Here is a 15,635-nt window from a genome sequence, read left to right on the forward strand (position 1 = left end):
GGGTTCAAACACCGTGTGGATGTGGCACTTGGGGACATGGTTTAGCAGCCATGATGGGGTTGGGGTGACGGTTGGACTTGATGATCTTGGAGGTCTTTTCCAACCTTAGTGATTCTATGAAATGCAAGGGATGGGGGGAGAAACCCAACCTCCAAAACCAAACTGCAATAAAACCCCATTGGGGGTGGCTGTGCGGGGCGTGGGAACGGGACCCCCGGGGCTGACGGGGCTGCCCCGCTCCCGCAGTGCACGGCTCCCTGCGGCGGGGGCATCCAGCGGCGCCAGGTCAAGTGCATCAACACCAAGACGGGGCTGGCCGAGGAGGACAGCAGCCTCTGCGACCACGAGCCCTGGCCTGAGAGCACCCAGAAGTGCAACCTGCAGGACTGCGAGAGCTCCGAGGCGGGTAAGTGACCGTCCTGCCCGTCCTGAAAGCAGAATGTTTTCTCTGTAGCGTGGTTATGCTCCCCAAGAGCCTGGCGTGCCGTTTGGGATAAACGCTGCGTTTTGAGGACGTGGCGATACTTGCAGAAGGTGGTGTGAAAACCACCCAGGCTCTCAGTTAAGGAATGTTACCTGCAGAGCAGGCAGCTCCTCCATCGTCGGTTTTACGGAGGAGGGATGCATCATCCCCCATCCCCACGCTCTGCCGCGGTGGTACCGTTCCACCTGCTGGAGAGCAGCTCTGCGGAGAGGGACCTGGGTGTCCTAGTGGACGACAGGTTAACCATGAGCCAGCAGCGTGCCCTGGCTGCCAAGAAAGCCAATGGGATCCTGGGGTGCATCAAGAAGAGTGTGGCCAGCAGGACGAGGGAGGTTCTCCTTCCCCTCTACACTGCCCTGGTGAGGCCTCATCTGGAGTACTGTGTCCAGTGCTGGGCTCCCCAGTTCAAGAAAGATGAAGAGCTACTGGAGAGAGTCCAGCGGAGGGCTACGAGGATGAGGAGGGGACTGGAGCATCTCCCCTACGAGGAGAGGTTGAGGGAACTGGGCTTGTTCAGCCTGAAGAAGAGAAGGCTGCGAGGGGACCTTATAAATGCCTACAAATATCTGCAGGGTGGGTGTCAGGAGGATGGGGCCAAGCTCTTTCCAGTGGTGCCCAGTGACAGGACAAGGGGCAATGGGCACAAACTGAAGCAGAGGAAGCTCCAGCTGAACCCGAGGAAGAACTTCTTCCCTCTGAGGGTGACGGAGCCCTGGCCCAGGCTGCCCAGGGAGGCTGTGGAGTCTCCTTCTCTGGAGATATTCAAGACCCGCCTGGACAAGGTCCTGTGCAGCCTGCTGTAGGTGACCCTGCTTGGGCAGGGGGTTGGGCTGGGTGACCCACAGAGGTCCCTTCCAGCCCCTACTATTCTGTGATTCTGTGATACAGCCCCGGTGAGGGCTGGTGCAGCGACGCCCGGTTGGCACCGCCCGTTGCGGCCGCACGGCGACACGGCGAGGCACGGCACCATGCCCTGGGCACGCTGTGTGCCGAGGACTTGAATGGCACCGTGTCGGGGGGCCTCGGGTGGGCGCGCTGAGCGCCGGCCGGGTGCCAGCTTGGGCTCTTTCACAACCGTGCAGCGAAGTAAAGGCCGTGTGAGAACATGGCCCGTGGCTGGATCCGGTAGCTGCAGGTGTTTTTTCTAGCCACATTTAGACTCATTCTTTATTTTTCTTCTCGCCACCTTTCACTTCTCGGTCCCCCCAGGTAGCCTGGAGGAGGGTGCCAGCAATAACCGGCTGTGCTGAAAGACGAGCTGCGCTCCATTAATTTTCCCGGAGCAGGTCGTGCCCTGCGCTCTCCCAGCCAGCCAGCGGCACGACACCGTCCTGCTCCCGGGAAGGGACCCCGGGAAGGGACCCCGGGAAGGGACCCCGGGAAGGGCCGAGCAGCCGGGGTGAGCCGGGGGCCGGGCACGGGGAAGGGCAACGGGCACGTGGTGCTCACGGTGCTGCCGAGCGGGGAGCCGGTGCCGGCTGCAGCAAGGGGAGTGCTGGGGGAGGACGGGAAAACCAGTCAGCCCGATAAAAAGCAGCACATCTGTGGGGAGGTGGGGTGTTTTCTGCATCAGTTGTGTAAGTCTAGCTTGGCTAATCGATAATGAAGTGGGAATGTTGTAACCATCTATAAATATCCAGAGCACTTGGCTCTCAAGGGGCCGAGCGTGGTTCTTTACTGGCACGAGCGTGAGCTGGGACGTGCTGGTCGGAGGCAGCAGCGTCGCCCAGCAAAGGGACCACCGGTGCCCACCCGAACTAACCCGGGGGGCTGGCGTGGGGCGGAGGGACCGGCCTCAGGACCCGCCTGTGGGTAGAGAAGGGAAGCCAGAAGGCAACAGCGAGTGATTAAGTGCTCTGACCAGCAGAAAGCTGTTGAGTGGTAAACCCCGGGACGCAAACCTTTTGCAGCAAGCCTGAAAGTCAGATGAAAGGCGAATTCTCCAGCGTTTCTGGGTATCTCAGAGCAGGCGCTCCAGCGAGCCAGTCCCGTTCAACCTGAGCCCTGCAGACTGTCCGCCAGCTTCATTGACCTTCTCCAGCTGCAGCCACGGTGCTCGGCCATGCCACGGGCCCTCGCTTGGCTTCTCCTCTCGCAGAGATCTGCCCCACGGCCCCAGGGGGTTCCCTGTAAGCCAGAAATCTGCGGGCTGCAAGGGTTAACAGCACTTAGGAGGAAAAGCAATAAAATGAGGGGATTAGATGTCATTGATATTAGCATGTTAATCGTTAGTCAACCTTATCTTTTTTAATGTGTCTGGACATAAAAAAGCTTTTTGTCTGCCCAGAAAGAAACGTTAGACCCTCGGGAGGTTTACTGAACAAAGAGAGAGCGGGTGGGCAGGAGGCCAGCGGGCGGCCGGTGCCCGGGGTGCAGCAGTCGGCCCCAGGGCTGCTCCACGGCTCCGTGCAGGTCCCCCACTGCGGCCTGGGGTGTCCGCTGTCCTCCCTCCCGCTCCTCGTGTTCGTCCTGCCTTCAGCCACCTTCCTCTTGACGCCTTCTGGCCAGGGCAGGAGCGCTGGCTTCGGTTAGTGGGGATTTGGAGACCGTAACCGCTGACCACTGGGATGTTTTTAGCCATTAAGCCGCTCCTTTCCAGCAGCTGCACGACCCTCCTGTGTTTGCAAGTCTGTAGGGCAGTTCAGCAATTAGGAAATAATTAGTCAGGCTTGCTTAAGAAATGATGCGCCGTTCCGGCTGTTTTTTGTCAAGGGCAAATTTCCGTGCCGGGCTCGGTGCTGAGACCCGTGGAGCTGCATGGCGTGGCCAAGGTTGTACCAGAATAACCGCTTAGATGTGTAGGAAGCCCGCAAATGGATGTTAAAATCCTGGATTCAAAATGACATAAATGCTCTGGCTGTGGCCCAGGGCCGGAAACGCCTCTTGGAAATACAAACATTTCCTGCCAAGCCATGAAGAGGAACAAAACTTTCACATGGCAGGAAATCACAGATGTGTAAATCCAGAGGCAGAGGCTCCCAGAACAGGCATGAATGCAAACTCCAGCCCTTTCCTGTGTTTTAATTGAGCTTTTCTGCACAAGATTAATGCAGGCGGGAGTGATTCATGTGTTTATGTTAGCAGCCCAAGGAGCCTCCATCTCCTCTAGCATGAAGTGCACGGATACCAGAAAAATCATGGATTTGTCTTTGTGAGCAGACGTGTTCTTGCTGGACGCAAAAATGCGGATAACCCCAGTAGAGTTTAAATGTTAAAACCATTATCAGATGAATTTTTAACAGGGGTGGAACAGATGAGGCATAAACAAACATCTCACCGGCAATCAGCTCTCTTCAATTAAAGCCGGTCAGAATTAATTAGAACCAGAATCCTGTTCTGTTGCCAGGTTATAAATTAATTGGTGATTACACAGAGGTTATTTTTAAATGTGCCTGTTGTTTTACAGCTGCCTGCAGCTGTGAGCAGAGAAGATAAGGTTGGCCATGTCCTTAGACGGCTCCTGGGGAGCGTTGGAGCCCGCCGGGCACCCAGATGCCTCCGTGCGATGCCCCGGCCGGGCTGGGGACGTCGATCTTACTCCGTGCTAAGATGAGGAACTCAAACAAACGCGACGCCGGTGCAGGGAAACCTGCACAAGGGCTGAGAGCCATTGCCCGCGGTAGCGGCGGCTCCTTGCTGGCGTCGGGAGGACGTCGCTCGCCTCCTGCCAGCACCGCCTGGGCGACGGGACCGGGACCGGGTCTGCTGGACCTCAGACAGGGCTGCTGGGGAGAGAGGAGCAGCCTCTGGCATGGCACAGCCCGTTGCTGCCTGCTTTCCACCCATGCCCAGCTCCCGGCCCGAGCAGGGCGCTCACACCCCCCCCAGCCACCCCCAGATCGTTTCTTGTAACTGGGAGAGCTGGGAAGAAACCCTGGCAGCGTGTTTACTTCGGTGTTTAAGGGTTACGCTTTGGTTTTTGTCCGCCTTGGAAAGGAGCTAAGGGGCAATGGGCACAAACTGAAGCAGAGGAAGTTCCGTCTGAACATGAGGAAGAACTTCTTCCCTCTGAGGGTGACGGAGCACTGGCCCAGGCTGCCCAGGGAGGTTGTGGAGTCTCCTTCTCTGGAGATATTCAAGACCCGCCTGGACAAGGTCCTCTACAGCCTGCTGTAGGTGACCCTGCTTCAGCAGGAGGGTTGGACTGGGTGACCCACAGAGGTCCCTTCCAACCCCTACTATTCTGTGATTCTGTGATTCTGTGAACAGGTCCCGCCCGAGAGCTCAGAGGAGCCGGCGCTGGTGTACCCAGCAGGTCCAACAGTTTTAAACCACAACAGCAGCAATGGCTTTATGGTGGAGGAGGGTGCTAATGGGTGCTCCGAGCAGAAGTCGCCCCGCTGCTGCGAATGTAGTGGCTGTCCCCGCACCGTGGGGCCACACTTTGGGCCAGCCCTCATCAGTGGTGGGTGGGACAGCCCTGTTCAGGACCGAACGCACGCAGCCCACGGGGTGCTCGGCGTGGGAAATGTCGTGGTAAATGAATGCCTGTTTCTCTTGATCCGATGCTGGGTGGGTCTGCAGGTTCCCCAAATCCGCACCAAGCAGGTGACGGGGCTGGCTCTTCGCCCCAGCCAAGGCACCTCAGCAAACACAAGTGCTCCCCACCAGTGTCCCAGGCTCCAGATACCAAAGGAGTGAAGGTAAAGCGCTCAGCTGGCCCCAGGACAGATATCCATAAACTGGCCGTGGCTACGGTCTCTGTGGAAACGAGACAAAGGTTTCCAGCCAGCGGGAAGGGGTGGAGCGGGACGGAGTTCAGCCCCGTGTCCTGGGAGCAGCGGCACTGGTGGGGCTGGGAGAGGGGCGATGCCCCCCCACACCGGGGACGTGCTGGGGTGAATCCCGGACGCCCAGCACCCTCTTCCCCTGCTGCCGCTTGCGGTGCTCTGGGCTCATTATCCAGGGTCTGGTTGTATTTCTAGTTGCCTCAAGATTAATTGGCAATTAAATGTTATATCCCTTCTTGCTCTGAATAGGGAAATGAAATTATTCATGGTGCTGCGTGTAGCTGAAGTTGTCCGCGAGGGATTCATACTGGAAATAATTGCAACAAATTCCAATTTTCTCTGTCATTTGAGCATGTAACTCTCAATCCAAGTGGCAAGGCAGGGAGGTGCTTCTGGGTGAGTCATTAAGTGCCCTTTACTGACTGCTAATTAACAGCAGCCATCAATGAAAAATGGGTGCTTGGGAAAGGATTCCCCATTTTTATTGGATGTCGGAGAAATGCCCGTTAGGCGTTGTGGCCGTGCGGAGCGGCAGGCTCTCAGCGGCCTGGGCTGGCAGAGGCCGCCCGCGCGTCCCGGTGTCGGCCGATCCTGCGGCACGGCTCGGTGCGAGGGCCGGCTCCGAGCGGTGACGGCGCGGTGTGGGTCCCCTGCAACGCCCGGCCACCCTCGCCGGCCTGCACCGCGGCTCCTGGGAGAACCTGGGCAATGGGAGAAAAATCCATCATAACCATCAGGCAGATGGAGCAGGAAAGGCACGGTTCCTCGCCCCGACGAGAGCGGTAGGGTTTCCTTATTGCGGTGTAGCTTGCTTTTTAGGTTAATGACCTTGGTTTGACCAGCAGCGGTGGGAGATGCTTCTCCTCCCTCCTTCATGGAATCGTAGAATAGAATCATGGACTGGTTTGGGTGGGAAGGGACCTTCAGAGGCCACCCAGCCCAACCCCTGCAGGGAGCAGGGACATCTCCAACCAGACCAGGCTGCTCAGAGCCCCGTCCAGCCTGGCCTGGAATGGTCCCAGGGATGGGGCATCCACCACCTCGCTGGGCGACCCGTTCTTGGCAACCGCTGAGTAGATTTAAGTTTTGGAAAGCGTGAATCTCACTGAGCTGAGTGTCCGGTGCAAGTAGTTAGGAGGGTACAAGAATCTGCCTCTTGTCTGCCTTGGGCATGGGCGTGCGGGCATGGGGCACCCCAGGGACCCGGCGTTGCAGCCTGGGCTCCTCTGTCAGCAGCCTCTTGCTGGAGAGGCACAGCCTAATCCCAGCAACAAAAGATTAACCCTTATTTAACTCCTTTGAAAACTCTCCAGAATACATCAAAGGCATATTTTTCCATGCAGAACAAAGACCTGCAGCAGAGAGGATATTTGCCTTGGCCTTGACCTGCTAAAAATGGGGAAAGCGGGGTCAAAAATGAAGAAATGGCGCTTTGCCCGTGGCTGGAGGACGAGCTGCGCTCAGCCGCGGTGGTCCTGCTCCTGCCTGGAGCCGGTTCCCCTCGGTCTTGCAAGAGAGGAGGGCTCAGTGCGGCTGCCAAGCCCCCTCACCTGCCTCTCCTTCGTGGTGGGAAAAGGCAGCAGAGGATGTGACACGCGGCTGGCTGCTCGAGCCCGGTGGCTCCTTGCAGGGCTGGCTGTGGGGAGCTCCGGGCACGGCGTGTTTAGAGCGGGTTTGGATTTCAGAGGGGAAGGCAGGGTGATGTTCAGCAACTCGTTTCAGCAGAGCTGGATTTTTCTCCCCCTCCCTGCGCTCAGGAGTAGGAAGGGGAAGGCAACGCAGGGCGCAGGGCGAGTCCTGGCTCTGCCACAGCTCTTCGGAAATGAGAATTTCTCTCTGTGGGATCCAGAGGCTCTGAAAACTGGATAATCCCTCTGAACCTCTTCGAGAGCACCGGCATTTTCCTGCCCCTGCTCTGTAACCCCCAGGCTGGATGCTCGGGAGGTGTCGATGGGAGCTCCGTGACGGCGCTGGGGCCGAGCGAGACGTGCTGGGAGCAGCAGGGCTGACACCTGAAAACCAGTGGGTCTGTGTGCTTTTTCTCCCAGTTTTCCAAGCTGGGGCCGTGTCGGTGCCTGCCTGTGCAGGCGGGCCTGGCAGCTGCGCGTGCGTCCATGCCTGCTGCCCAGCGGCCGCGGCTCCGGCGCTGCCTGCGATGAAATGTGCTGCTGTCGCCGGTGCTCGCTCCCAGGGGAGGGCCCCGGAGCAGGACCCTGGGATAATACTTGTGAAATTCAGCGCTGGCTCCGAGAGCATCCCGAAGGCCAGAGGTCAGCAGCTTAATTCTCTGGTTTTGCTACCTCAGCTCTAAACTCAACCTTTCCTTGTTTTCACAAAACCTGTTCCAGGAAGTTTATTTTTCCCGAGAATAAAAGTAAATGCTTAGGTCTGTATGGCAGAAGCCTAAATGAAATTTAAAGCGACTTCCACGCCAACTTAAAAAAAAAACAACCAAAAAAAGTGGGGGTTTTCAGTTTCCAATGTGCTGACTTAGCCTGGATTGTAAAAGCCCTGCTGTAAGCTATTTCTTTAGACTAAACTTTGGCGTAGACTTGAACACTGGAACGTACGTTCAAATGAAGTGTTGGGATTATACATGAAAAAATCATTAATAGAAAAAAAATAACAGTAAAAGGATTAAAGGAAAATTGGGTCAATTCTGTAGGGACCCTCTCTGAAGAGCTGACAAATGAAGTGCTTATTGCAGCTTCCCTTGCCCAGGACCAAATTCCAGGGAGGAACCACGAGCTCGGCCAAGATTTTCAGACCTGAGCTTGACCCCGCACATCCACCCTGAGACGCGGCGTCAGAGCGAAGCACGGCCCGCTCTGGAAAAATGGGGAGCGCTCAGCCAACCCCCGTTGACTTCATTTTTCTGAAGACGCTTGGGCAGCGCGGAGCCCGGCTGCGGGGTCTGGTGAAGGGCAGCGCAGCAGCTGCAGCAGTGCCTCCAGCCAAGGGTGGTGGCTCTTCCCCACCCGCTGCTGAGCCCATCCCAGGTTTTATTCCGCAGTAGGCTCATACCTTTGCAGACAACATGGTGTGCAAAGGGCAGTAACTCCGGCAGGATGGGCTTATTTATGCCCGTGCACAGCTCTGGGCACTGCAGGTGCAGGAGGTTCCGTAGCAGCGCCCAGAGTGTTGACCCGTTGGAAAGGGATCAGAAAAGAGCTAAACCATCACCTCTGGTCCTGGAAAGCGACCTTCCAGTGAGAGCCTTTTCAGGGACAGGCAGGAGGCAACTTGGTTGCGATCCATAAATAGCTTTCTAGGAAGACGGCTGCGATAAGCGGAGGGCTGGTGAGCAGAAACGAGCCCAGCAGGGCACCGCGGCAGTGGGCTAAAAATACCGAAGCGCTCGGCGGGGGTCTGCCCCAGCCCGGCATCCCCAGGAGCATCGCCCCGGGACCGAAACGCCAGTGACGTTCCCATCCATCCATGCGGTTTTTTTAACAGAGCTCTAAATGCCGTGGAGTTTTTACTGCTGTTACACTTGCTCCGTGCAGTGCAGTGAGTAATTAACCCCTCGGAGCACGCCAGCCCCTGTCCGTGCCAGCCGGGAGCCGTCGCTGTGTTCTCCATCGCTCCTACTCAATATCCCTTCCAAAACCGGCAACTCAGAACACCACCAGTGTGTAAATCCTGCGGGAAGCACATGTTGGGCAGAAGGGGGTTACCCAGCGGTCGTGCCCCGGGTGAGGAGTCAATGATTGCCGAATCCTGTGCGGGGGGAGAGACGGCCGGGATCGGCGTGCGCAGCCGAGCCGGGCACCCGTGCCTGGTGAGGAGCCGCTCAGCTGGTTGTTGGTGCACCCTGATTTTGCTGTCGGCAGCTGGGGGGGGTTCTCCAGGCTGCAATGCCGCTGCCCAGCTTTCCTCTCTCATCGGAGAGCCTGGAGGTGTTTCAGGATCCCTGCCCGAGACACCGCTGTCCTGCCACGCGTGCCGACGGGAGCGCGTGTCTGCATATGCTCGAACGTCCCCGTGCGAAAGGGCTCTGGGGGCTCAGGGGTGCTGTGCCAGAGCCGTGGGGATGCTCCTGGGGAATACCATCCCTGGGACCCCGCTGGAGCATCGCACGAGCAAACTGCCCCCTTTTCCCGACCGGCTCTGGTGCTCTCGTGGCTGTTCTCATGGCCGGTCTGGGGACGTGTGCCGCACCCAGCCCTTGCTGGGCTTCACAGCGATTTCTCATCCGCTCTGCTCAACCAGCAGCAAAAATCCACGTGATCCTCCAGCATCCAGGGGGTCGGACCAAACCCTGGCCTGGGAGCGTGACGCAGGGCCGGGAGCTGGTGCTCGGTCCCGGTCTGTCAGCAGCCCTTGGATCCGACAGCGCTGGCAGGCGGCAACTGCTCCGTTAAGGGGTTTCTTCAGGGCCCAGAGACACTATTGCTGGGCAGAAGTAGCTGGTGCTCGAGAGGAAGAGAGGAAATACCTCTACTGAAATAGAAAATTAATTTTAGACCAGTATAGTGACCTCATTACTGATGGACTGGGGGGGGGAATGAGGGCTGTGATTGAAATCCTGGGGGGGTGGGGGTGAGGGCTGTGATTGAAATCCCAAATGGGGAGAAAAGTCTCTGTTCTGCATCTGCTGCCTCCTTTGCATTGGCTGCTGCGGGTCGGCTCATCCCCCGTGGGAATCGGGGCAGCCGCCTTTCCCTGAGCAAAGCCTTTTGTTTGCTGGAGCGATGGTCAGCAAGAGCTGCCCCGGCCCGGTCCCGGTGTTTCCCCAGCAGAAAAGTGTCCTCAAAAAGAGAAAAGCTGGTTTTCTCGCCCTGTTTCTGTATCTGCTCGGCGTGGTCCTGGGCAGAGGGTGCCCTGGGGAGAGGCGGTGCGGGGGGACCAGCGGATGCTGGCCCTGCACATCCACCCCAGGGAGCGTCGACTCTGCCCTTTTTCAGAGAAGAGCTGTCGTTGGTTTGAATTCCCTGTATGGGTGGTAAAATTAGACCGAGATGATGTGATTTAAATGAGTTTTACACACCTGGGTGAGATGCTGGAGGCTCAGAGTGGTGCGTGAGGTCCCTTCCAACCCCTACTATTCTGTGATTCTGTGCAGGTTTTGATACAAAGCAGAGAAGAGATTAAAAATGAAAGCAAATCAACTCTCTATTCTTATAAACAGTGCACGTTTGGTGGCGGGCCTCTGTCGCCGTAACTAAGCCGAGCTGCAGCCTGTTTGAGCCCGGTCTGGCTGGCGATGGAGCCGGGAAACGCTGGGGCTGATTCCTGCATCCTCCGCTGACGGCGTGGGGAGGGCTGTCCCCTTCCCGCTGCACCCCGCGGGACGCACGGCTCCGTGGCTTGGGGCGTTTCGGGGTGCTGGGATGTGCCGCCCCGTCGCACCCCAAAGGCGAGGTCTCTTCAGGGCAGCGCTCATCTCCCCCCGCCGCAAACCCAGCGCCGGAGCGAACGCCCCGACGTGGCAAGAGGGATTTGTGCCTCCCAGACTGTTTGCAGAGAGGAAATGTTTTCTGCAAACAGTTTGCTCAGCCGGCGAGTGACTCAGCCGGGGCGGCCGGGCTGCGACCCACGGCCACCGCTGCTGCAGCTGGTCCCGAGCGGGGCCGGGCACGGGCACCGGAGCGGCGGTTCCCGAAACAAAGCCTGGCTCCCCGATGTGGTCTCTCTGCTCCAAGAAGATGCTGCAGGACTGCAGGCAGCGGTGCGGGTGTTACTTCTGCGGGCGATTAGGAATAACGAGGGTGCTTGGTACCCAGACGAAGGCGGGCTCTGCATTTCCAGTGGTGCCCAGCGACAGAACAAGGGGCAACGGGCACAAACTGGAGCAGAGGAAGCTCCAGCTGAACCCGAGGAAGAACTTCTTCCCTCTGAGGGTGACGGAGCCCTGGCCCAGGCTGCCCAGGGAGGCTGTGGAGTCTCCTTCTCTGGAGATATTCCAGCCCCGCCTGGACACGGTGCTGTGCCCCCTGCTCTGGGTGACCCTGCTTGGGCAGGGGTTGGGCTGGGTGATCCCCAGAGGACCCTGCCAACCCCCACCATGCTGGGATTCTGGGATTCTGTGATTTGGTGAGGGCTGTCTTTGTCTCTGCCAACCGCATGCCGATTTTTGCACCAAGTGCCTGGTAACCACGCGGCGACACCGGCGGTAACGCTGTCACCGGCAGTAACGCTGTCACCAGCAGTGACACTGTCACCGGCGGTAACGCTGTCACCAGCGGTAACGCTGTCACCGGCAGTAACGCTGTCACCAGCAGTAATGCTGTCACCGGCGGTAACGCTGTCACCAGTGGTAATGCTGTCACCGGCAGTAACGCTGTCACCGGCGGTAACGCTGTCACCAGCGGTAACGCTGTCACCGGCAGTAACGCTGTCCTTGCCCTCTCACCTCCCCTCCAGGCTTCGTCTGCGAGCGCGACCGCTTGACGTTCAGCTTCTGCCAGACCCTGCGGGTCCTGGGAAGGTGCCACCTCCCGACGGTCCACCTCCAGTGCTGCCGAAGCTGCCGCCATCACGGGCACGGCGCGGCGCCCGGCCGGGACCGCGGGGACGAGCGGGCCTCCAGAAGGTGACAGGACCGTCCCCGAGGGCGAGGAGCGCCAGGACCCGCGGCGGCTCCAGGCGTGGCGACGGCGGCGGAGGGAGCTGGGTCACAGCCAGGACATGCGGCTCTGCCTCGTCCCGCAGCAGCGCCGGACGGTGCCGCCCACGAGCCGCGCGGGGATCTTTCGAAACACGGGGGAAGGCTTGATTTTATTTTATTTGTGCTACACTATAATGGTGCTCAAACCATCGGTCTGAAAAATAAGGTCTGGCGTGGGCTGGGTGCGCAGGTCCCGTGGGTCCCGCGGGAGATGCCGGGGCAGCCGGGACCCTCGTCGGGGTCACGCTGCCTCTGGGCGACCCGTGGGGAGACGGTCTGGGGCAGGGAAACCGAAAGCAGCAATAATGCGGGGAACACCTCTCAGAAATGCTTATGGTGCTATCATTTGATGTTTTCAGCCTCTTGATGGTGTTGGCAGGCCAGCACAAAACTCTTGACTTTTATTATTATTTTTATATATATGAAGCGAGCATCTAGCATTCCACCAGTCCAGCCGACCGTTTGGGTTAGGGTCTTTTTTCCTTAAGGGACTTGAAGCTGGCAACCCGTTTCTGTAATTTCCATTAAAATGTTTACGCACTGAAGCTAAATAGCCGTAATTTAAGAAATGGAGCCAGGGCAGAGGAATGAATGATCAGCTTCAGCCACCCCCCTGAGTCCCGGGCTCGCGGTGCGTGCAGAGGCTCCGTACCCTCGTCTCCCCGCCGCTGGCTTGCTCTGCCGGACCCATACCCCTGTCACTCTGGAGCAGAGGGGTGGTGGGGGACACCAATGCACGAGTGAAGTCACAGATTGGTTTTGGAGTCCAGCGGCGTGTTCCCTTGCAGGTGTGTGTGCCGGAGAGGGAACGTGGCTCTGGCGGTGAGCGGCGCAGCCCCTTCGCTGCCTCTTCCGCGCGGGCAGCGCAGCGCTTGCACGACCGGATTTCTGTATGGGGTTACGGCGTAGCAGTTTTAGCGGTTGGTTAAGGTGTTTTTCTGCGTTCTTACAAGCTAAAAACCTTTTTTCCTGCTTATATAGGTTCACCTCTGTTAAGGTTAGTTGATTGTTTTAATTAGAATATCCGATATTGTACGAGGAGCGGCACTCGGCCGGCACAGCCCTTACCGCCCGAGCCGGGGGGGGTCGTGTGTTAATCCCTCCCTGTCCTAGGGAGGATTTGCTGTTAGGTTGGTCCCGGAGGAGAGTCGGGACCATTTTGCTAGGAATTCCTTTCCCTATGGCTCTTCAGGCTGTAGAGGATGCCCAGCAACTGGGAGACGGGGAAGGCAATCCTGCCTGCGCTGTACGGAGGGAGGCTGGAGCCCGGCGTCGGCCGCGCCGTGCGGTCACACAGCCCCGGGCGCGTCCCTGCTTCACCTGCGCTGTCAGGAGCGACGTTCGGTCCCAGAACAGGGGAAACTCCTGCGTGTAACTTGTATGTAAAACACAAGCCATGGCTTCACCCGCTGTGTTCTATTCCCTTCCAGCCTGGTGTAAGATTTTCTGTGACAGGAGCCTGTGTTCAGTCCTGTTTTCTGTCTCTCCGGCACCATCCGTCCCACGCTTCCGTCGTGCTCCCGGGTTTTGCTAAGGGAAAGCCGCTGGATCTGTCGGGGTTTAACGGCTATAGCTCATGAGTGTGTTAAATTAAACAGTTACTGAAGGAAATGGAAGGGTTTCGTATTTTCTCTTCCCCTTGGGGAATTTTGAGGGATTTTTTCCCGGAGAATGCAGTTGAGTGGAGGCAGCCTGGGTGCTGGCAGCGGCGGGGCTGCTCTCTGCCCTGCAGCAGAAAGGGGCAATCGCTTTGCGTCTGAAAAACCATTTGAGGCTGCGGTTTGCAGCTGGGATTTGCGTGTGAAACGTGAGCTGGGCTGATGGGGTCAGCACTGGCAGCCCGCCGGGCTCGCAGGTCGGAAGGCTTCGGCCCCTGCGTGGTGCTGGTGCCCACTCCGGGTTTGCAAACGAATTCCTGGCAGCACTGACCCGGGCCGGCGAGCCTCGCCTGCGGTACCCGTCCGTGCGCTGGGTCACATCCACGGCCGGGACGAGGGCACGGGGCAAGCCCTCCACGGGAGAAGGAGCCAAACCCGTGGCACCCTCTGGGCAGCCGCGTTGGGAACTGGAGCATCTCTCCTCTGAGGAGAGGCTGAGGGAGCTGGGCTTGTTCAGCCTGGAGAAGAGAAGGCTGAGAGCGGACCTTTGAAATGCCTCTAAATATCTGCAGGGTGGGGGTCAGGAGGCCGGGGCCAGACTCTGTTCAGTGGTGCCCAGTGACAGGACAAGGGGCAACGGGCACAAACGGAAGCAGAGGAAGCTCCAGCTGAACCCGAGGAAGAACTTCTTCCCTCTGAGGGTGCCGGAGCCCTGGCCCAGGCTGCCCAGGGAGGCTGTGGAGTCTCCTTCTCTGGAGATATTCCAGCCCCGCCTGGCCGCGGTGCTGTGCCCCCTGCTCTGGGTGACCCTGCTTGGGCAGGGGTTGGGCTGGGTGACCCCCAGAGGGCCCTGCCAACCCCCACCATGCTGGGATTCTGTGATTTTGTGAACGCCGGAGCAGCGGCCGCAGCCAAGGGGAAGACCTTAGCGGCAGCCGCTGTTTCAGAAGCGCGTCGGGCTGGCCAAACACGAACCTTTGGGAATACGCTGATGAAACAGGCCCGAAATCAAAGGCGCGGAGCTTCCATGAGAGCCCAGTGCGCGGCGTGCAGCATGGCCAGTGGGTTTTGCTGTTAGCCTGGCAGGGTTTCACGCACCCTCGAGTGGAGCCGGTCCCCGAGCATCTACAGCGGGCACGGTGCCCACCAGCACCTTCGTGTCCCTGCAGCCCCGACCGCGCTGGGTCTCTGCAGCACGGGGGAAAACCGTTCCGTTTCAGGAATGGCCGAGCCCACGGCATCCGAAGCCTCGGGGTTTGCAGGGCAGAGGCGGGCGCCCCGGCTCCGCGATGACTTCCAGCTGTCACGACATGGCGGCTGGCTGGGGCGTCCCGCTGGGAAGGGCCGAGCAGAGCCCGTTCCAAGCGCTCGGACCGGGAGCAGCGGGGATTAATGTAAACCCAAAGCGTGGCCGGCCCCCGAGCCCGACGGCTCCCAGGCTGCGGAGGTTCCTGGTGGGCTCTGGGGCTGGAGGAGCTCGCGTCGCAGCGTGGGAATCTCTGCTGGAAGGGCGTTTCGCCTGATTTTCGGCCACGCAATAAGCCAGGCCTCCCACAAGCACATAAATTGCGTTATGAGTAATAACCACAGACGTTTTGCTTGAATACCTGCAATATTTTCCTCCAATGAGACACAGCTTGGAAAATGGACTGCGACTGTGAACGGAAGACTCTCAGGAACCGGCGGGGTTGCGGCTGCCCGGCCCCGCGCCGCGAGCAGGGGCTGCGCGAAGCCCCGGGGCGCAGGAGCACGTGCGCAAAGGGCTCCTCGCTGCCCCTCGCAGCAGAGCCAGACCCTTCCCAGGAGCAGGTCTGGGTGTCTTGCTCGGCTTTCTTGGTAACCATGTTTTCACTTGCTCCTCGTAACCAAGGAACTAACTAGAAATGGCTTTTTTTTTCTTCTTTTAGAGAGGCTTCCATTAATGTGTCGACACAAGAAGGATGTTGCTTTAGGAGTAACCGCTGCGGCAGCGTGCAAAGGAAAGCAGGAAAGTAATTAAAATCAAAAGATGTTTGAAGTAGAAAGATGCTTTTCCCTGGGGTATCTAAGGACGGTTTGCCAGGAAAGCAAATTTATCCATTTTGCTCGGTTAATTAGAGCAGCGTATGCGAGGGGAAAGCTGGAGTGTGCCAGCCGCCCGCCGCAGAGGTCCCCAACGGAGACCCCAGCAGAGCCTTCCCACCCCCCAGTCCTCCCGCAGAGCCCGGGCTGTG

The 15,635-nt window shown here is 58.7% G+C and overlaps 1 protein-coding gene across 1 annotated transcript in view; it reads left to right on the plus strand.

The window, feature by feature from the left end:
• ADAMTS7 (ADAM metallopeptidase with thrombospondin type 1 motif 7) overlaps positions 1-13,400 on the plus strand; it is a 53,692-nt gene extending 40,292 nt beyond the window's left edge. The window contains exons 24-25 of the mRNA XM_075431308.1: positions 247-406; positions 11,581-13,400. Of these exons, the coding sequence (XP_075287423.1) occupies positions 247-406; positions 11,581-11,753 (333 nt within the window). The 3' untranslated portion in view covers positions 11,754-13,400. The remainder of the gene's footprint in view (positions 1-246; positions 407-11,580) is intronic.
• Positions 13,401-15,635: the final 2,235 nt, after the last annotated feature.

Source organism: Opisthocomus hoazin, chromosome 10, assembly GCF_030867145.1.
Source record: "Opisthocomus hoazin isolate bOpiHoa1 chromosome 10, bOpiHoa1.hap1, whole genome shotgun sequence".
In the NCBI taxonomy this organism is placed as follows: Eukaryota; Metazoa; Chordata; class Aves; order Opisthocomiformes; family Opisthocomidae; genus Opisthocomus; species Opisthocomus hoazin.